The 23,402-nt window shown below is 41.0% G+C and overlaps 2 protein-coding genes across 4 annotated transcripts in view; one reads left to right on the top strand and one right to left on the bottom strand.

Moving 5' to 3' along the window:
* LOC124116561 (palmitoyltransferase ZDHHC18-B-like) overlaps positions 1 to 9,345 on the bottom strand; it is a 99,969-nt gene extending 90,624 nt beyond the window's left edge. Inside the window, exon 1 of one of the 2 annotated variants that reach the window (XM_046477943.2) lies at positions 9,207 to 9,345. In XM_046477943.2, the coding sequence (XP_046333899.1) occupies positions 9,207 to 9,243 (37 nt within the window). In that variant the 5' untranslated portion in view covers positions 9,244 to 9,345. Of the gene's footprint in view, positions 1 to 3,468; positions 3,894 to 9,206 lie in introns of those variants that run through there. The other variant, XM_046477944.2, reaches the window with a different exon arrangement.
* LOC124116562 (transmembrane protein 242-like) lies at positions 28 to 14,664 on the top strand. 2 transcript variants are annotated; one of them, XM_046477950.2, is made up of 4 exons: positions 28 to 175; positions 11,557 to 11,657; positions 12,977 to 13,114; positions 13,382 to 14,664. In XM_046477950.2, exons 1-4 carry the CDS (start codon positions 70 to 72, stop codon positions 13,523 to 13,525), a joined length of 489 nt encoding a protein of 162 aa, XP_046333906.2. In that variant the 5' UTR covers positions 28 to 69; the 3' UTR covers positions 13,526 to 14,664. The 2 variants fall into 2 exon arrangements, with proteins under 2 accessions (XP_046333906.2, XP_048239954.1); XM_048383997.1 differs by lacking the exon at positions 28 to 175 and adding an exon at positions 9,433 to 9,538.
* Positions 14,665 to 23,402: the final 8,738 nt, after the last annotated feature.

Here is a 23,402-nt window from a genome sequence, read left to right as displayed (position 1 = left end):
CGAATACTGTCAGTAATGAAATATATAATCGACCTTCACCTTGTTTGACCTTTGACATATGTGGTAAGCATGGCTCCCACTGAAAACAAGATTGATTCTGAAGACCGCTCAAGTGCACAAAAGGATACTACAAAACATGATAGCGTTGCATCTACCGGGACGCCGAAACTCATTGGTGCGTTAGTACACTTTGGTGTTAATCAACTACTCAGACATGAATATACAACGCGCGTGTGTGGACGGGCACCTGCTCGCTTGTCGTCAGTGTCACCTAAAATCGTGTGCTAATTCTATCACCTCGTATGTAATTAACCGATGATGATGTAATAAATCCGTTTATTGTGAGGTGTGTTAATTGGAATTAGCAATGGCCTTATCCCGACGAGATTGTTGTCACCCCATACAAGCCTTAATTTGTATTGATTTTACAAAATAGATGGCAGTGGTAGCATTGATTTGTTTTTTGGGAAATATGTTATGATTTTTCGCATGAGTAATTATCGTTATAGAATCTCGTTATTGGATCTTCAAATGTACTTTGAGAGCATATGAATTTTCATATTTACCCCAAATTGTATGGATGTGATTAGTCATATTTCTGCGCAGTATTACACAGAGAGAGAGAGAGAGAGAGAGAGTGAGTGAAAATTGATATGATGATTTATAATTATGAATAATGATATAGTTCATTTTGCATCATTATCATAAATAGACATGGTGCCCATAATCTGAGTTGTTGATGAGGGAAAGGCATTTTGATACCAACTTTTGACCATGAGAACACATATATATGAAGTATCAATGATAACAGATTGACATATGGAGTAATGTATACAAGTTTAAATGCAAAAGTCAATCTGTCTTCAGTGATATGTCTATGTTACTATTTTCATATAGATAACAAGCCATATTATGAACACACACAATGAATGATGGGCACCTTACCTTCCCAGTGTGCAGATTTTACAACACTTCACGTCTAGTTAATATTGTCTGTTAAAGGGGACCCAGAAATGTGTCTAGTTCAGAGTTTCTACTTCAGCAATTCTATTTATCAGAACTATAATTGTGATAAATATAGGACTTGGTCAGGACCCAATATCCAGTTACTGTCTTGCTAGTTAAGTAAACAAGGTTCGGAATTGAAGTTTTCAATGCATTGATAGGTTGATAAACTGTTACACTACTGTTACTGTTGCTAAAAATTGATGTTATGTATGTAAGGAAAGTTATATTTTGAAAGTTATTTTTTCTGTTAATTCAAAAATAAATATGATGCATTGATGACATCGGAAATATTTCTTTTTGAGTTTTTCTAAAGGCCACTGTATTGTAGCATATCATAATACTTTAAACAGACAAGATATCATGATACTTTGGTGACAGTATTTATATTCTTTTAGTTTATGTCTTATTATGGAATCAACTGACATGAGCCCAAAGTCTAATGTATAAAACAAACATAGTTTAAATTTGTTTCTTTGCCTAAATTGTCCACCTTTGATAGATGCGTGCGTGCGTGCGTAAAAAGGAGAGGTGTGTGTGTGTGTGTGTGTGTGTGTGTGTGTGTGTGTGTGTGTGTGTGTGTGTGTGTGTGTGTGTGTGGTGGGTGGGTGGGTGGGTATGTGTGTGTGGGTGTGTGGTTGTGGGTGTGTGTGGTTGTGGGTGTGTGTGTGGGTGTGTGGTAGCGGGAGGCAGAAAAACATTCCAGTGTGGTGTATTTAGGCCATGAGTTACTGTTACTTTTCGTATGGCTTAATGACTATCTTTTATGTGTTTCATTTCATGGCAAGTACATAAATTTATTTGTATTTCAAAATGATTAATATGAATCAAAGAATTGAAGTGTGATAATGGTTGTGGAAACATGACCTTGTTTGATGGTGTCCCGTATATCTGCCAGCATATTGGATGAAGGCGATAAAACTACCATAGTACTTTCCTACCTTCAAACATAGGTGTTGGCTTTGTGTCAAGTTATGATAAAATATTCCAAATAATTTAAAAGATAAAAACATCAGCTTTACTATTATTGAATTATTTATTAGCAAGTACATTTATAGAGGAAACTGACTTGATGGACTGGTTACCATTTCCGGCCTAAGTCAAACTGTTGTACTTAGGTTTGCCCTGATTATATGTCTAAGTTTGTCAGCGCCCTACCGAGGCTTGTGGGTTTCACCAGAGTGGTAAACATCTTGAGACCTGGTAGACACAATTTTATGGATAACAACTTCTTTAATACTGCAAAAAATGACATTTTGGGAAAGATCCTTATACAAAACAGTATAAGGATCTACAGTAAACTACGTTTATAATGAACACGCTTTTAACGAACTTATTTTTTAGTCCCAACCATTTTTTGTATAAATGCTGTATATATTCTAATAACGAACTACAGTTATTATGAACTAAAATTAGTGGTCCCTTTGAGTTTGTTATAACCGTAGTTTACTGTATACTGAAACGCCGCTTTTTACAGTATTAAAGAAGTTGTTATCCATAAAAATGTGTCCACCTTGTCATCTGTCAACTTCTAAGGAATGACTATCAATAATTTATCTAAAGACCTGCATCACTTCAGGCTTTCCTCCTACATCAAGCTGACACGATGTGATATGACTGGAATACTGTTAGATGCTGTATTTAACCCAACTCACTCCCACACTAAATGTTGTCATGTTGATGACTTGTGTCAATCTGAGACATTGTCTGTGAGACATAATTGGTGTTTTCATTACTGATAGATATACATCATTGAATTTAGGTTTACTGACAAAGTGGGTCTTGCAGGACTTTATTCAAACTTGCCAGACTTGAGAGTTGACCTGAGCCAAGTTCTCCTGTATATTATGTTGAATATGGTCTTGTTAATATTAGGGCAGATACAATACACCAACCATGTGATCCGATACGTTTCACGATACCTTGCCCACGATCTGAAACATCACGATACTTGCATGTGCTCTTATCTGTGGTGCGTAAGCCATCTTTTTCATAGACAGGATGGCCAGATACCTGGCCCACTGATGATTTACAGTTGGCAGTGTCAAGTATGGTGCATTGGATGAAAATTTATTTTTTTTCTTTGTGTGCGACTGTGATCGATACTTGTATCGAGAAGTAAAAAATCAAGATTCACCAATTCATCGGTGTATCGCCCCACTACTAGTCAATATGTCAAAACCATGTCTATATCGCATGTTTTGTCAGTATCATATCAATTTTGTATGAATATCGCATCAGTTTTATGTCATAATTGCACCTTCTTTTCAATATTACATCCAAATTATGTCAGTATTATCTAATTTTGTCAGTATCATGTCAATCTTGTATGAATATCGCTTTAGTTTTATGTCATAATTGCACCTTCTTTTCAATATTACATCAAAATTATGTCAGTATTATCTGATTTTGTCCATATCATGTCAATATTGTATGAATATCGCATCAATATCCACGACTCACCCACGTCTGCTGCATGCACACGAGCAGCCATCGGACAGGTGTGTCTATTCCAGCTCTAATCCATTACTCTCATGTGTTGCGTAACTTGTACATTCACACAGCCCCACATGTTCACAACACAAAACACAGCCTTCTCGGACCACCATAGACCGGTAACCTATTGGGAAATACTCCTCATTTCAAGTCCGCCCATTACGTTGACACGGAATCAAGTTCTAAGACACATGGCTTCAAACATAATGGGCACATTGGTAATTTAAATCATGCACCTGTCACACAGGTATGGCCAGTATTGAAATAAATGATCCTCATATAGAAACGTTTTGGATAAGCATGGATACACTGTCAACTGCAATGACTTGGCTATTGGCTGCCGTCACGCTTTCCTAGACGTGAGGACACTTCGTGACAGACAAATAAACCGACCACAGTGCGACACTCGAGTCTCCATGCTGTATTCTCGTATTCAATGGTTGTTTAAGCAACAGTGCAGTCATTACAAGGCAGAGAGACTAGGTGTTTAGAGGACAGTTAAATAGATCATGTCGTTGTGAGATCGTCCATGTACAAAGGATATTGGCTGTGTGTCCGTGTGTATTGTCTGGTGTGAAGTGTCAGGGCAGTATTTGGGGATCTTAGTGTTGTGTACTCTCAGAGCTGAAACACTTGCTGTATGTTAGCTGTGGAATTTACATATCAACATGTTACGTGAACCTGAACATGGAGAGAGTCGCTGCATGAAGTTTATTTGTTTTCTAGAAATAGAGTTAAGGGTATTGTCATATGCTTAGGCCAGACCATTGATCTGTTTGCTTACAATCTAGCCTAACCTAAATATTGCATATATAAAGTGACTTATTAGGGGGGGGGGGGATTAGGCTTTTTCAAACATCTATTTGTTTATATTTGTGTTAAAACCTTTTTTCAGAGTTATTTTATGGAACTTAAGCTTGAAGTACCCTTGACAACATTTTCTATTGTTTTTTCTTTTTTATCGCACTGTATTTTGCCAACATAAACCATAAAACGAGAAAATAATTTCTCCTGGCCTTATTTGATGTATAATGAAACAAATTCAGTGCACAGGTAGATAGAAGAATTCAAGAAAAGATGTGGATATTTAGTTCAGTGGGTTATGGGGCTGGAGGAGTGGAACATACCCTAGTTTCCATGTATGTCAGTCTAACCAGGTTCAAAGTCCCTCAGGTCAGCTTTGTTTGTTCAGTGAGGCCTGGCTGTCACTTGTACATGTGTATTGAGTTGGGGTGTTTGTGGATAGACAGAGCCTGCCATTTAGATTCACTGTTTGTAGGCAGACTGAGTCTGCCATTTAGATTCACTGTTTGTAGGCAGACTGAGCCTGCCATTTAGAAGTCAAGGTGGAAATTGGGTACTCAGAATTATCTGTGAGACAGGAAGATTGTGCTTAAAGCACAGGACATTCATGCATATTCATTGTCCAAACCACCCTTTGGCCCTTCAGCATCGGAGGGTGCAGCATAAATATGCATGAATTTTTGCTAAAAAAGGTCCTGAACTCTTAGAAGGATTAGAATCAGCCTATTTGGCAGTTCGAGCAAGCTTGATTCATTTATGCCCACTTTGCCAGTAAACCTAAGTTTTATATAAGTCTTGAAACGATTATCTAACAACACAGGGACAGTGTCTTGGTGTCACATTCAGTACAGCATCTTGACCTTGGCTTGGAATGGCCACCAGAATATGTCATGTCCGTTAGAAGGGAGATATTTTCAGTTAGCATGGCTGTTTGTAATATGTAAATTTATTTGTGTTAAAGGGACTAAGGACAAGGGTGGCCCAGTTGTTTTTGGCGCTGTAGTTCACCGTGGGCACCTGGTCATGGGGTTTAATCCCAGGTTTGCCCTGATTGTGTTTCTAGGTCTGTCAGCACCGTACTCCTGATGAGTTTCACCAAAGTGGTAAGCGTCTAATACCTTAATTCCTTAGGCTTTCCTCCCACAATATGATATACATGGTCTTTTAGTTTTATATGAGTGTACCTTTTTCCAATTTCCACATGTAAAATAATTTGCTCGATATTTCAAAAGTGTAAGAGTTTGAATCTTTTCAAATTGATGTCATCCTTATAAAAATCAGTGTAATAGATAGAACTTGGGTTTAACATTTACTCTTGCATACTTCTCAGAGGAAATTAAAGAACACAAAAAAAATTCTGTTCAGGTCAGGATGTCCTGGATTCATGTAAGATTAGTTTTTGGAATTGATTTTATCGTGGGTCATATATTGAATGTTTCCTGAAAACAAACCAAGATATAATAAAATGAAACTGCCTATGTTGATCACAAATTAAAGTCTTTGATGGGGACCCAGAAGTTGGAAGATCATGAATACATAATACATGACAATTTGGTATGGATAACAACAGCTTGTATTTTTCCTTGTAACAACGTTTCGGAGCTAGTTCTTGGCCCTTCATCAGGTGAATACTTAGTAAGCATAGAGAGTTAATATATATGGTCCCATAACAGTGTTATGTTCACACAAGGTAAGATTAATGTACAAAGATAGCAATATAATGATGAAGCCAGTGAGTTAAGTACAGTGAAGGTGTAGTGATTGGGGATGGTGGTAAGGTGTAGTGATTGGGGGTGGTGGTAAGGTGTAGTGATTGGGGATGGTGGTAAGGTGTGGTGATTGGGGATGATGGTAAGGTGTAGTGATTGGGGATGGTGGTAAGGTGTGGTGATTGGGGATGGTGGTAAGGTGTGGTGATTGGGGATGGTGGTAAGGTGTGGTGATTGGGGATGATGGTAAGGTGTAGTGATTGGGGATGGTGGTAAGGTGTAGTGATTGGGGATGGTGGTAAGGTGTGGTGATTGGGGATGGTGGTAAGGTGTAGTGATTGGGGATGGTGGTAAGGTGTAGTGATTGGGGGTGGTGGTAAGGTGTGGTGATTGGGGATGGTGGTAAGGTGTAGTGATTGGGGATGGTGGTAAGGTGTAGTGATTGGGGATGGTGGTAAGGTGTAGTGATTGGGGATGGTGGTAAGGTGTAGTGATTGGGGGTGGTGGTAAGGTGTAGTGATTGGGGATGGTGGTAAGGTGTAGTGATTGGGAATGGTGGTAAGGTGTAGTGATTGGGGGTGGTGGTAAGGTGTAGTGATTGGGGATGGTGGTAAGGTGTAGTGATTGGGAATGGTGGTAAGGTGTAGTGATTGGGGGTGGTGGTAAGGTGTAGTGATTGGGGATGGTGGTAAGGTGTAGTGATTGGGAATGGTGGTAAGGTGTAGTGATTGGGGATGGTGGTAAGGTGTAGTGATTGGGGATGGTGGTAAGGGGTAGTGATTGGGGATGGTGGTAAGGTGTGGTGATTGGGGGTGGTGGTAAGGTGTAGTGATTGGGGATGGTGGTAGGTGTAGTGATTGGGGATGGTGGTAAGGTGTGGTGATTGGGGATGGTGGTAGGTGTGGTGATTGGGGGTGGTGGTAAGGTGTAGTGATTGGGGATGGTGGTAAGGTGTGGTGATTGGGGATGGTGGTAAGGTGTGGTGATTGGGGATGGTGGTAAGGTGTGGTGATTGGGGGTGGTGGTAAGGTGTGGTGATTGGGGATGGTGGTAAGGTGTAGTGATTGGGGATGGTGGTAAGGTGTGGTGATTGGGGATGGTGGTAAGGTGTGGTGATTGGGGGTGGTGGTAAGGTGTGGTGATTGGGGATGGTGGTAAGGTGTGGTGATTGGGGGTGGTGGTAAGGTGTAGTGATTGGGGGTGGTGGTAAGGTGTAGTGATTGGGGATGGTGATAAGGTGTGGTGATTGGGGATGGTGGTAAGGTGTAGTGATTGGGGATGGTGATAAGGTGTGGTGATTGGGGATGGTGGTAAGGTGTGGTGATTGGGGATGGTGGTAAGGTGTGGTGATTGGGGATGGTGGTAAGGTGTAGTGATTGGGGATGGTGATAAGGTGTGGTGATTGGGGATGGTGGTAAGGTGTAGTGATTGGGGATGGTGGTAAGGTGTAGTGATTGGGGATGGTGATAAGGTGTGGTGATTGGGGATGGTGGTAAGGTGTAGTGATTGGGGATGGTGGTAAGGTGTAGTGATTGGGGATGGTGGTAAGGTGTAGTGATTGGGGATGGTGGTAAGGTGTGGTGATTGGGGGTGGTGGTAAGGTGTAGTGATTGGGGATGGTGATAAGGTGTGGTGATTGGGGATGGTGGTAAGGTGTAGTGATTGGGGATGGTGGTAAGGTGTGGTGATTGGGGATGGTGGTAAGGTGTGGTGATTGGGGGTGGTGGTAAGGTGTAGTGATTGGGGGTGGTGGTAAGGTGTAGTGATTGGGGGTGGTGGTAAGGTGTAGTGATTGGGGATGGTGGTAAGGTGTAGTGATTGGGGATGGTGGTAAGGGGTAGTGATTGGGGGTGGTGGTAAGGGGTAGTGATTGGGGGTGGTGGTAAGGTGTAGTGATTGGGGATGGTGGTAAGGTGTAGTGATTGGGGATGGTGATAAGGTGTGGTGATTGGGGATGGTGATAAGGTGTGGTGATTGGGGATGGTGATAAGGTGTGGTGATTGGGGATGGTGGTAAGGTGTAGTGATTGGGGATGGTGGTAAGGTGTAGTGATTGGGGATGGTGATAAGGTGTGGTGATTGGGGATGGTGATAAGGTGTGGTGATTGGGGATGGTGGTAAGGTGTAGTGATTGGGGATGGTGGTAAGGTGTGGTGATTGGGGATGGTGGTAAGGTGTGGTGATTGGGGATGGTGGTAAGGTGTGGTGATTGGGGATGGTGGTAGGTGTAGTGATTGGGGATGGTGGTAAGGTGTGGTGATTGGGGGTGGTGATAAGGTGTAGTGATTGGGGGTGGTGGTAAGGTGTAGTGATTGGGGATGGTGGTAAGGTGTGGTGATTGGGGATGGTGGTAAGGTGTGGTGATTGGGGATGGTGGTAAGGTGTAGTGATTGGGGATGGTGGTAAGGTGTGGTGATTGGGGATGATGGTAAGGTGTAGTGATTGGGGATGGTGGTAAGGTGTAGTGATTGGGAATGGTGGTAAGATGTAGTGATTGGGGATGGTGGTAAGGTGTGGTGATTGGGGATGGTGGTAAGGTGTGGTGATTGGGGATGGTGGTAAGGTGTAATGATTGGGGATGGTGGTAAGGTGTAGTGATTGGGAATGGTGGTAAGGTGTGGTGATTGGGGATGGTGGTAAGGTGTGGTGATTGGGGATGGTGGTAAGGGGTAGTGATTGAGGATGGTGGTAAGGGGTAGTGATTGAGGATGGTGGTAAGGGGTAGTGATTGGGGATGGTGATAAGGTGTGGTGATTGGGGATGGTGGTAAGGGATGGTGATCATATGGCCATGTGTGCTGGTATGTATATAATCAACTCTATATGATTATCCGTAAAAAGTGTCATGCATTCAGGTGATGCTTTATTATAAGTTTGGGTTTGCCTCTTTCTCTCCCCCCCCCCCCTCCCTAGCACACACACACATACACACACACAGGGATGGAATGGAATAATGCCAATACTAACTGCATACTGCGCCATTCATTCACTCACTTGTAGAGATTATATGCAGCAAAATGTCTGATTTATTCTGAACTTTGAACTAAATCTCTTGCATCAGGAATCTTAAATGATGATCTTGCATTGATTTTCTTTGTACGATATGACAGAAAGTGATATACCACATGTGTAATATACTCAATAACGCTCTCCCAGTGCAGGGTGAATGAACAGTGTAACAGAGATATACTCACCCATATTATCACACGGTATGACATATATGTCACCCATTGAATCCAATAATTCAAATAATTAACACAACGTCTCCAAAATACGAATCACAACATGTCCAGCGATGTTGACGTGAAGCAGGTGGGGTGGAGCCATTCTTTGAGAATTAATGTCCATTCAAGTTACCACCTTAAAGCTGCTTACCTCCCTTGCGACGTAGGCTAAGTAATTAGACATTAGGCAGTTGGAACAAGAAGCACAATGGCATTACAACACAATGTATACACCCCAGGTATTGTGTCTACAGGCTCATGCGTATACACCAGTGTCACAAGGGAGTGTCACATCTATACAGGTTTGGAGCGTCGCATAAGTTTGTAGCGAGGAAGTATTGTCATAATGACATTTATGACATTGCAACCTTGAGCTGTGTGAGGGTTTGTTTCAAAACTTGGACTATTAATTGGATTGTAGGTTGGAATAGTTTTTGTCTGTGTTGATTTTGTGATATGGCAGGAACATTGTTGACTGGCTTAATACAATTCTGTGTAGACAAGCCTTGTGGTTCAGGGGGCGGTCGGGTAGCCTAGTGGTTAAAGCGTTCGCTCGTCACGCCGAAGACCCGGGTTCGATTCCCGACATGGGTACAATGTGTGAAGCCCATTTCTGGTGTCCCCCGCCGTGATATTGCTGGAATATTGCTAAAAGCGGCGTAAAACCATACTCACTCACTCACTCACTTGTGGTTCAGTGACATGCATGTCATCCTTGAAATAGGTTTCATTCAGTTTGGCTTAGTTTGCATTTTAGCCTGTAATACTTGGTTTGCTGATCCAATGACCCTACATTCATCACCCAAAGTAAATACTAGTGTAGTTGGCATTAACCAATACCTGGGGGGCCTGTAATAAAATAAAGCAATAATTGTTACCAATGCTAACAAGTTCCGGAATTATACTACTCAACTTTTGGAAGGGATATTTTTTTTGTATTTTCTTGATTCTCCCACTTATAGTGTCATTACTGGATATGTGGAAGTAGTAGTATAAAGTGTCATTATCAAAAGTTGAGTGGTATATTTCTTTGATAGTTACAGTTGTCATTATTTTACTCTTTTTAACATATCAACTCTACTATTTATTGGCTGTTTAAAATATTATTATGGTCTTAAGTTTACTTTTGAGATGCCCCCTCTGGCCTGAAGTACGAAGCTGTGAGAGAATGGTTTGTTCTATAATCCTGTGTATTAAGGATTAGGGAGAGTGGCCAACTCAGGTCGTGTGGTTTAATCTCTTAATGAGGAAGTTTATTTGCATAAGTGATCATTAGGTAAGTGGTTGATAATTGTTTACTTCCAGCAACTCGTATTTCCAATGCTGCAAATATCAATCTAGACAAAAGAGGATAAGAGTGGGAGAGTAGTGGGCCTGAGTGATGATGGAAATATATCTACTGGAGGACTGAATGGGAAAAAAAGGACATGTTTCACTGACTGATGTAATTGCCTTTTAACACCGCACTCAGCAATATTCCAGCTATATGACGGCGAGTCTGAACCAGACAATCCAGTGATTGACATCATGAGCATCAGTCTACACAATTGGTATATGATGACATGCATCAACCAAGTCAGAGAGTCTAACCACCCAAGTCTGTTAGTTGTCTCTTACAACAAGCATAGTCGCCTTTTAATGCAAGCATGGGTTGCTGAAGACCTATTCTACCCCGGATGAAACAAGACATGAACTTCACATATGCTGGTTCATATTACGTGAGCCATCACCGGGTCCGAAGCCTGAGCATTATCAAGTTGGTACCACACACACCAGTGAAGGATGTCATGAGCATCCCATACAGTTGGAGTACGAGACACACTGATGGCGGATCACCCAAACCCATACACAGTGCTGGAATTAGCTTGGGTATTCGTTTAGAAACCAGAAAAGAATCAGGGCTACCTCCTTTCTAAACAATATCCTGGTTAAAGCGCTCGGGTTCCAGTTCCGACATGGGTACATGTAAATCCCATGTCTAGTGACCCCTCAAATATTGCCGTGATATTGCTGCAGTACTTTTAAAATTGCCATAAAACCATGCTCGCTCGCTGGCTGGCTCACTCACTCACTCACTCACTCACTCACTCACTCACTCACTCACTCACTCACTCACTCACTCACTCACTCACTCACTCACTCACTCACTCCTTATGACATCCCAAGCAAGCAGATCGATGACTATAAGACTATTACAATACATGTAACACTTGTACCTATATTGCAGTAGTATCACAACAGTGTTAAAACTAGGCCAGCACTATGGAACAATGTCCTCTATTGTTCCCCCTAATCAATAGCCCATCATGTCTGTTATCAGGGGGAGTATTCCTGGCTGCGGTGGCGGGTCTGTCCATACTGGGAGGGTTCGGGATGACGGTTGCCATGGCAAAGAAGAAAGATCCCAATATGTTCAATAAGGTAAGTGCCACGCCCATTGTCCTACCTTCATTGTGCTCCATGGTTGTGCTACTGCGGACACAGGGGGTGCAAGCATTGAAACTGATTTAAGTGCTTGAGAAGTAGGTGATGATTATAGCTGATAGAGGAGTGTTCAGGGCATGAAGAGAATAGTGGAATGTTTCCATGCAGATCTATAATTATAGCTAATAGTTGAGCTTTTCGGTTTTTTTAGCTCATAGTGAAGAGTTTTAATTATAATTAAAACTTTCAGGGTATTATACCTCATAGTGAAGCATTTCAGGGCATTATACCTCATAGTGAAGCATTTCAGGGCATTATACCTCATAGTGAAGCATTTCAGGGTATTATATCTCATAGCGAAACATTTCAGGTCATACCTTATAGTGTAGCATTTCAGGGCATTATACCTCATAGTGAAGCATTTCAGGGCATTATACCTCATAGTGAAGCATTTCAGGGTATTATATCTCATAGCGAAACATTTCAGGTCATACCTTATAGTGTAGCATTTCAGGGCATTATACCTCATAGTGAAGTATTTCAGGTCACTATAGCTCATACCGAACGTTTCAGGGTGTTATAACTCATAGTGAATTGTTTCAAGACATTAAACCTCATAGTGAAGTGTTTCAGGTCAATATAGCTCATAGTGAATGTTTCAGGGTGTTTTAACTCATAGTGAAGTGTTTCAGGTCACTATAGCTCATAGTGAATGTTTCACTACTCATAGTGCTGCGATATAACTGGAATACTGTTAAAAGTGGCGATAAACCCAACTCACTCACTCACTACTCATAGTGAGCCCATCTCAGGGCATTATAGCTCATGGTGAAGTGTTTCAGGTCACTATAGCTCATAGTGAATGTTTCACTACTCATAGTGCTGCGATATAACTGGAATACTGTTAAAAGTGGCGATAAACCCAACTACTCACTCACTCACTACTCATAGTGAGCCCGTCTCAGGGCATTATAGCTCATGGTGAAGTGTTTCAGGTCACTATAGCTCATAGTGAATGTTTCAAGACAATATACCTCATAGTGAAGTGTTTCAGGTCACTATAGCTCATAGTGAACGTTTCAGGGTGTTATAACTCATAGTGAAGTGTTTCAAGACATTATACCTCATAGTGAAGTGTTTCAGGTCACTATAGCTCATAGTGAATGTTTCAGGACTCATAGTAAGTGTTTCCAGGCATTATACCTCATAGTGAAGTGTTTCAGAGCATTATACCTCATAGTGAAGTGTTTCAGGGCATTATACCTCATAGTGAATGTTTCAGGGTGTTATAACTCATAGTGGATTTGATGTTTCAGGGCATGATAGCGACTCGTGAGCTCCCAGAGAGTGGAGGATCGCTGGCTGCGCGGGCGCTGGGGTGGGGGAGCCTCTACTCCGTGACGGGGGTGGGGCTGCTCTGCTTCACCGTCTGGAAGCTCATGGGGGTACACAACGTAAGTACTGGCATCCACACAACTGTCACAACAATATGAATTGTCATTTGAACACAGTTTTACTTGCACTAGATTTGTACAAGCGTGCTAAAATATGTTTAATGGAACATTTCAGGAAGTGAATAATTAAGAATAACTGTAATGTCTACCCTGCAGGGGACACAGTGCTAATTCAAACAGTTTGGGATTGACCTTCAAACAAGTACAGGTTCAGTGTGTATGAAAACAATTCATGACTTTATTGCGGTTCATTATTTCTCATTACAGATGAAAGAATTCACGGCGAAGATGCAGTCAATAATGCCTAAAATTCCCAAGAAAGAAAGTCAAGGTCGAAGTGAATTCAATTCCATAAGAGAACTATTTGAATATCTCATTGATGAAGATAAGAAATCAGACAAGAAATCCTAGCACACTGATATGGTGGACATCACGGTGACAGGAACCCACTGGAGGGGTCAAACAGCCTGGGTCAGCTCTCAACATGTGGTCTGTCCTGCGATAGTTGACACATCTGTTTGAGAGGGCTTATCTTGACAAATGTCAAATCAGTGAGTGAAATGGAAATTATCTGGAAGCACTCATAAACTCTCACTCAGGTCAGTCAGTTGTAAAGGGCTGTGGGGTAGCCTTGTGGTTAAAGTGTTCTCTCATCACACTGAAGTCATGGTTCGATTCCCAACAATGTGTGAAGCCCATTTCTGGTGTCCCCGCTGTGATATTACTGGAATATTGCTAGAAGCAGCGTAAAACCAAACTCACTCAGACAGTTGTGAGGACATGAGTATACAGAATAAGGAATTCACCATGTCAATCAGGCCATATGATCGACCAATGAGAAGTCAGAATCAGAATCGGCCATTTTGTCCGACAACTTCAAACCTGTCAGTTTTTTTCTGTCAGGAAAATAGTATAGTTTTTACTCCATTTTTTGAACAGCACAAATACTTATGATATGTTTGTTGGTTGGTTGTTGAACACCGCACTGTGAATAGTCGTGTCCAGTGAACATCGATCTACGCAATTGGGATACAGTGTCCCATGATATGTAGATCTAAAACTTTTGAGGAATTACAAAACATGAAACACGGACACTAGCTGGATATTAGTTTAAATGTATCTAGAAACCTGTGAAGATCCAGGGTAGAATAGATCTTCAGCAACCCATGCGTTTTGTAAAAGGCGGAAACTGGTGGTCAGGCTCGCTTACTTGGTTCATGCATATCATCGTATCCCAATTGCATAGATCGATGCTCATTATGTCAAGCACTGAAATGTCTGGTCCAGACTCGATTATTTACAGACCGCCATCATATGGCTGGAATGTTGCTGAGTGCGGTGTTAAACAACAAACAACAACATGTGTCTAGAACTGTTGATACACACAGTAAAGAGCAACATGGTCACTCATGGAAAAGAACATCGCTGACATGTTTTGTTTGTTTGTTTGTTTGTTTAACGCCGCACTCGGCAATATTCCAACTAAAAAGACAGCGGTCTGTACGTAATCGAGTCTGGACCAGACAATCCAGTGATTGACATCATGAGCATCGATGCACACAACTGGGATATGATGACATGCCACAACCAAGTCAGCGAGCCTGACCACCCGATCCCATTAGTCGCCTCTTAAGACAAGCTTAGTCGCCTTTTACGCAAGCATGGGTTGCTGAAGACCTATCCTACGCCGGATCTTCACGGGTCATCGCCGACATGTAACATGAACTATTATTAGAATCATACAGGTTTCAAAATGTTGATAACTTCTCGCCTGAAGTTTCAGGTTGGCAGAAAACAGTTTTTCTATTTTTTTGGAGTTGTTGGATTTAAACCAAGTTTTAGGAAAAGTCTTCACTCAGTGCATGGTGTGACATACATGTGTGCAGTGTGTGTGTTGATGAGATGGACATGCACACACAGTACAAGGATTATATATGGCAAGGATAATTCCATGTCCTGAACATCTCTGGAGTTGGTATGTGAATTGTTAACTTGTCAAAATAATATCATTCTAGTAATAGAAATAAACTATTTTTGTACATGTAGTCTCCTGTTATTGTGTCCTTCCGTGCCTGGTGTTCTTCTCATGACCATCGTCAGTATTTGACTGGTTTGTATACACTACATTCTCCATTGCCCAGAAAACATACAGTTATCTGTTGTCATGCATGGCTGGTTTAAGTCAAGCTCTGAAATAAGGAAGTGCATATCTTGCAGAAGTCAAATGAGCACTAACCATGCATGAACTGTGTGCAATGTTGATGGCCAGAAGTTTGCAGCATGTTGCATGAGATATTGGCGATGAAATCTGGGCACTCTTTGGACTGCGTACTCACTGGAGCCAGGGGGGGGGGGGGGGGGGGGGGGGGGGGGGACAACCAACACTGCACTTTGTTCCTGAAATCACATGGTGCTTGGACATCTTGCTTACATATATCTTATCAGGCATTTCTTCATTATAGCCCTTGGAATCATTTTGACACATTCATAGGTCATGCCAAGGGTCAAGGTTATCCTCAAGGTCATAGCTGCCACCCCCCCCTCACCCTTACTGGTTAACTGTTTATGATCAAGCATGGCTGAAACGGAGGGTCAAGGTCATTAAACCGAAAGTGCATAACACTTTATTATCCCCCGCCGCGCGAAAGCGCGAAGCGGGGGATATAGTATTCACGACCGTCCGTACGTCCGTCCGTACGTCCCACCTGTTTGTTGCCGCGTTATCTCAAGAACTAAACACTGGATTGTCTTCATATTTGGAACTATGGTGTATATACAAACTCCGCAGACACCAGTCGGTTTTGGTGACCTTGACCCCATTTTCAAGGTCACAGCAGGCATATCTGCTTTTGGAGTTGGAAAACGGTGTTGCCGTGATATCTCAAGAACTAATTGCTGGATTGTCTTCATATTTGGAACTATGGTGTATATACAGACTCCGCAGACACCAGTCGGTTTTGGTGACCTTGATCCCATTTTCAAGGTCACAGCAGACAAATCTGCTTTTAGAGTTGGAAAACGGTGTTGCCGCGATATCTCAAGAACTAAACACTGGATTGTCTTCATATTTGGAACTATGGTGTATATACAGACTCCGCAGACACCAGTCGGTTTTGGTGACCATGATCCCATTTTCAAGGTCACAGCAGACAAATCTGCTTTTAGAGTTGGAAAACGGTGTTGCTGCGATATCCCAAGAACTAAACACTGGATTGTCTTCATATTTGGAACTATGGTGTATATACAGACACCGCAGACACCAGTCGGTTTTGGTGACCTTGACCCCATTTTCAAGGTCACAGCAGGCAAATCTGCTTTTGGAGTTGGAAAACGGTGTTGCCGCGATATCTCAAGAACTAAACACTGGATTGTCTTCATATTTGGAACTATGGTGTATATACAGACTCCGCAGACACCAGTCGGTTTTGGTGACCTTGATCCCATTTTCAAGGTCACAGCAGGCAAATCTGCTTTTGGAGTTGGAAAACGGTGTTGCCGCGATATCTCAAGAACTAATCGCTGGATTGTCTTCATATTTGGAACTATGGTGTATATACAGACACCGCATACACCTGTCAGATTTGGTGACCTTGACCCCATTTTCAAGGTCACAGCAGGCAAATCTGTTTTTGGAGTTGGAAAACGGTGTTGCCACAATATCTCAAGAACTAATCGCTGGATTGTCTTCATATTTGGTACTATGGTGTATATACAGGCGGGGGATATTTCGTCACTCTGTGACAAATACTTGTTAATGTAGCTACAGACTTAAGACTTCCTAGTCTTTGAAGGGCATTTAGAAGTGATATGCATATGACTATGCATAGTCTCGTTAGTCCAGCCAAAATGTAACTCAATAATACCAGCCTAGTTCGGCAAGGGTGGAAACAGGACTTTTATAGTCTGCTAACTCCCTTGCCTCTAGAAGATGGAAGTGATGTAAAACTGGAAGTGTTTACTGTGTAGAAGCTAGGGGCCCAGGCCCAGGTTGTACTGCACTTGATCACATCAGAGATGGAAGATGAATATAGGTATTATAGAAGGTGAGGTTAGCTGTCGCCTTATTCTGTAAAGTCAACTTGGTTTTGATACAGGTTTCTGATGATGCCCAGACCACCTTTAAACAGCGTCAGCTATTTATTGAAATGCTGACGTCTGTTCATCTTGTTAACCTTTCATAATTGTAAAAAGAAACACATGAAAATCAATCTTGAAATTATTGTTCATGATGAATGAGGCAAGTGAAATACCTGATATCAATCTGGCACCAGTAATGGCACTGCTGATGATGATGGCATATCATATTCTCGACCGAAATAACGTTAATGAACTGAACTAGTTGTGGAACAAACATTTATTATATTTGCTAAAACTAATAAACCTATAAAAAACAATATTCTGACATTCATTGTCCTTCACTAATTACTTTTGTACATGATGAATGTGTGCAGAACAATTAGCAAAGAAATCATTTGTCAATATATTTTGTATTTTTCTATTTTGGGGGCATATTTCTGTACTACCTGCAAGTCAATTTTGAAACTAGTAAATGTCTCGTATAAAGATGGTCAGTGTGCAGAGTTGCCTCCCCTGGCTGTCACAATCTGTTGGGAGTTCAAATCCCAGATTACGTTCCTTGGTTTGTCTGCACCATGCCCCTGCTTGTTTCACAAAATTGTTAACCTCCGAGTATCCTTCGTCATTCAGATGACCTGCAGTGATGCGAGGGATGACCTGCAGTGATACGAGGGATGAAAAGCTCTGAGCTCAACTAAGAAGGATGTATTGAACACCCTTAAACACAAAACCGCCTCCGTGGTCTAGTGGTAGAGTGTCCGCCCGGAGAGCGGAAGGTCTGGGGTTCGATCCCCGGCCACGTCATACCATAAGACGTTAAAAGGTGGTACTTGTTGTTACCCTTCTGGCGCTCGGCATTAAGGGGCTAAAACAAGGACTGGTCAGCTCGGAGTCAGTATACTGTGTCTGAGTGGGGTATTCATGTTAAACTGCAGCATGGTATCTCAGTGGGCTAGCACTATAAATCAGCATCAGTCTGGACTAGTACAAGCAGCCACACACACACACACGTACATGCACGTCGCTATATAAGTGCAATAATCTTGGACGCGACGTTAAACCCCATTTCACCTGACCTCACCTTAAACACAACGATACACAAATAACAACACAACACTTTTAAATGTAATTTATATTTCATTTGTTATAAGTATATTGCATTTCTAGCTTAACATCTGAACAGAATCTGTGTATTACAAAATATTTGTACATATTGACAGACAGAATACGATCCGTTGTATGCTTACGATTCTCCCCGACATGAATCATCTGTTTGAGTATGATAATAAAGACCAAATGTCAGTCCGTAGTCTACACAATACTTATAAAGTGTCAGTCTGTACTCTTCATAATACTAACAAAGTATCAGACTGTGCTATATACAATACTAAGTGTACGGTGCCATTTCACCGGACATTTTTACACTTCCTGTCTGCAAATGTCACAGTGCCCTCTCGGAGGACATGTCTCGTCATCACTGTACACATGTACACTATAAACATTCCGTATTAAGTACAAACTAAACAATTATCACAGTGTGGCGGTAGGACATGAATAATCGCAAACTGACCTCAAATTCAGCTTCAATTCAGGGTTTCACAAAACAATCTTAGCTAAGTTTATGATAAGGTGTGAGAGCTGTGACGTGTGTAGCATATAACTAAGGTGTGGGAGCTGTGACGTGTCTAGCATATAACTAAGACTGATTGGTGGCACCTATGACTGAACTAAGGATGTGTTGGCCCCTCCCTGTTCTGTTGTGTGTTTCTCAGTCCAGAAGTAAAAGAAAGAGGAGCTTTTTATATCTACCCTCTTGCAAACTAAACATATATACATAACTGAATAAATTTCCTGTTTCATTAAATAATCCTTGCTGGTTCCGAAGATCTATGAAGAAGTGAAATACAGCTGATTGCATTGTATAAGTTTAAAATTTCTACTTTTTAAGTCTTTTAAGATCTTAACACTGATCCAGAAACTGTTGCACTACAAACAGAGCAGAACAGCAATGTTGCGAGTTTATAAGCACATGCAATTTTGAAAAGCTCCTTGGGTCAAGATTAATATCGTGAAACCATTTTGCATATATCTTCTTATATGGGAGACATTATCAGCTCAACTAAGGGCATTTAAAAAAAAGAGTTGAGTTTTCTTTTAACCAACCACTTGGAGACAACCACAAGACAACAGGGATGACTTTATTTTCAGGCGACTTAAAGGGGGCCAGTGCTTAACACATCCTTAACTCAGTGTAGTGTATGGACCCTGGTGGGAATGACACATGCATAACTGTCAACATGAATCTATGAGGCTAAAAAATAATAGTCTTGGTTCTCAGGCACCGCTCACATCGTCATAAAGTCTGTCACCCTTTTTTTTTATTATTTCCATTTAAAAAAAAGAAAGAAAAAAGAATACTTAAAAACAACGCGATCCAATATGGCTTTCATTTACATGGGCAATGCTTTACTGCAAGTCTCATGTATGATCAAAGTAGCAATAATAGTTTGTATGCTTGTTAAAGTAGGGAGGCTTTCCCAGGTTGATGGTACACAACTGTTTATTTGGTTACATACCAGTTTGAACAAGCAAAAAAAACCGACCCACACATACTATATTTTCAAAAGTCATTGCCTGCGAACCAATTCTTTTCTTTTTTTTAAGCCTAATCATGACAATTGTAGCATTATTATTGCTTTGATTAACAGCACCCTGTGCTCCTTTTCACAAAGTGATCGTAGCGCTTCGACCTTCGTAACTTTATACATTATCAGACTTACTAAGTCAGAGCAAAATGATCAAAATGAAAATAGGGCCGAGTTCTCAAAGCAACGTGTAACACCCATGAAGGCTGCTTCTTGTGACAAAGAGAAGCTACATGACAAAATTTATCATTAGTCGCAACTTCAAACAATAAAGATTAGTTTATATTTGCACCATGTAAACAGTTTGATGACAAGGTGTATCAAGACAACACAATCAAGGTAGTGAGGGTGCTTTGAGAACGTGGCCATGGGGGGGTTTGTTGAAGGTTTTGTCTCTGCACGGCAGGAAATCATCCAAGCAATATTCAGGCGAGTCCAACAGCTAATGAGCAATGAGCATTATTATCAATGTAGAACTACAACAATGAAGGTTTGACTGTATGTACATCTTGCCTAAAACCAAACTTCATATTCTCAACCACATAATTGTTTGGAAGACCCCCACGCAGAACCAGGAGGAAACCCACACAAACTGTGAAACCAGCAGATACTAGGTAGGTATAACTTATACAAACATTCATTCAGGAAAAAGTAAAAACAACATGGGCTCATATGCACTCAGCAGCGAAACACAAACAGAAGCAGGGATGAGAATAGGTTTTTTTTAATGGGGGCCTAGGGTACTGTATGATTTAGGGGTATATTGTTATGTATCACAAAAGTGACTTTTGACCTAATAAAATCAGCAAAATTCCACAGATCTGCAGAAAATTCTCATCCCTGAAGATGTGACACCACTGAGCCTGCCATCTATGAGAACTGACTTCAGCAGTAGACAAACACTAAAGTCCATGCAGGCTCCAGAGCCACAGATAAATCACTGGTTGCTGTGAGTTGCTACACATTAAGTGTTAGAATAAACAATCTCCACACCTTGTATGGAAAACATTCACCAATTTCTAAACAAGGAGACTGACATGTCATATTTTCCAGTCAGAACCTTCTTGCTTTTAAAACACAACAGTACAGGAATCTGTCTAGAGGGCCAGAGTATTCGTCAAACCTGCTGCCGTAACACTGGGCAAACCATAGAGATTATTGGTTGGTTGGAATGGTCAAATTTCAACAAAAATGCAATTTTTCAATACAGTTTGTGTATTAAGTGAGTGAGTGAGTGAGTGAGTTGGGTTTAATGCCGCTTTTAACAGTATTCCAGTCATATCACAGCGTGTCAGCTTAATGTGGGAGGGAACACCGAAGTGATGCAGGTCTCAGATGTTTCCCACTTTGGAGAAACCAATGATCATGGGTAATGGTGCTGACAAACCTAGAAACATAATCAGGGCGAACTGGGATTCAAATTTCTGATGTGCCCTAGGGAAGCAACGCTGCACAGCAAATTGTGGCGCTTTAGATGACTGGGCTGCCGGTGCCCCTTGTGTACCAATAGAAACCGGCGCCATACACCTGGAGTGATTCCAGGTTTCGGGTCCTTCAGTATCATCAGAACGTGTGGAGGGAAGCGGTACACTGACGGCCTGTACAACTTGATTAATAACGAAGGATATATTAAACAATGATGTCATTCGCCTTGGCTGGAATTGATGATTTTATCACAATAATCATTATGCATAAGGTATGGAACAGTGTAATGTCAATCTGTGACCAAATGTCATTCACAATTTATGAAAATAATAATAACATTCAATCTCATTAAAATCAGATCTTAGTTCTCACTACCGCTATTAAAACAAAGATCTGAGGACATCCCATTACGGGTCTCGTCAGACCAAACTTTCGCAGACTTTTACCGACCAATGGAATAACTAACAAGAAGTCGGCAATAGCCAATCAAAAGGCAGCTTAATCGAGCTTTACGGCACGAGTTTTAAACTGGCCACTACGCTTTGAAAAATATTTTGACATATACTTGATTAAAAACTGAAAAACTGAACAAAAGAACATTCTGGAATGGCTAATGGATTGATTGTATGAATACAAACATAAAGCCCATAACTGTTGTTCTGAATACCCTGTGTGTGTGTTGTTTTTTTGAGGTTTCATGATAAAAAAATCACTTTCCAACTGTCACTTTCATGATCTGCTAAGCAATTGATTGCTCTGATTGATCAGATGAAAGGTCGTTCTGACATGACCCGTAATGGGATGTCCTCAGATCTTTGTTTAGAGGTAGTGAGAACCAAGATCTGATTTTAATGAGACTGAATAACATTTAAGGCTAATCAAACATGGCATCAAAATAGAAAGATATTCTACACATGTACTTCACAGACATAAACTGGTTTGGACGGTTGTTGATATAATCATACATTGGTATGTCACAAATACAACACATTTCCATTTTTGGAAAGGCATCCATATTATTTAGTGATTCCTCTCCAGTGTCAACTTCAGGGGGAGCAGGCAGGAGATCAGAGATGAAGATGAGTAAAACAATCCTCCAAATTCCTGTATTTCCTTGAGAAATAAATTGGAAAAGAAGTCTATTGTATAAGATACATGCAAAAACTATTTTCATTTTGAAGTCTTAACCTCAGAGAAAACTTTAATTTGTATGCGAAATGCAGTTTTTGGAATGACTTGAGTAAAAAATCGCCAAATGACTCAAGACTCTTCTCCTTTTAAATTGCACCAAAGAGGTGTCAAAACTGTTATGCGTGTTGTAACCAGAAATATATACTTTAATGCAGGGATTAGTCTTTTGCTGAAGACTTGGTCAAGGAAACTTAGTGTTTTAAAGAAATATCAGTAATGAGATCTATGAGTTTCCTGTTCGTGATGACGAATGATCACATATATATCACTGATGAGCAACAAGGGGAAACACCACTGGCCATTGTTTGGCATAGTGATACAATTCCAGGGATATCTCGTCTTTCCTCAATCACTCAACGAACAAATCATGCACAGCCAACACGTCACAGATGGCAACGATAGGTGGAGATAATTATAACAGACTAAAGATATGTCCTTTCTACATCATTGTATACACGTGTCGGTCCTTCATAGGAAATAAACAACACATTATGCAATAGTCTAGAATGTGTGGATTACAGGAGGAAAAACAGGTCACACAAAAAATACTGCATTTTGTCAATAAACCTGGAATATAGACGAGTACAATATTCATCCCAGACACAAGTACAAGTTATACAGTATTTTCAGTTCATTTAATTTGAGCAATTAAAATATAACTTTGTTAACTGTTGATCATTTGACCGCTAATACCGATACCGGTACATACACTCCTACGATGAAGGGCTACTGCCACTGATTATTTCTGATTTCAGATTTTACTGCAATTTCACCGCCAACATCGCTGTCGCCATTTCTGGTGATTTTTTTAATGACTACAACACACACTGATTATTGACATTAGATATTAATCTTCCCTGGACTTGTCCAAATGGCCCTGGGGAGTTATTTTGGCGTGTGGCACAGTTCAAAGGTCAATGTCCTGAGGTAGAAAACCTCACAAAAACGTC

Source organism: Haliotis rufescens, unplaced genomic scaffold, assembly GCF_023055435.1.
Source record: "Haliotis rufescens isolate VD_foot unplaced genomic scaffold, xgHalRufe1.0.p SCAF_5, whole genome shotgun sequence".
In the NCBI taxonomy this organism is placed as follows: Eukaryota; Metazoa; Mollusca; class Gastropoda; order Lepetellida; family Haliotidae; genus Haliotis; species Haliotis rufescens.
This window is presented reverse-complemented; position numbering and strand designations above follow the sequence as displayed.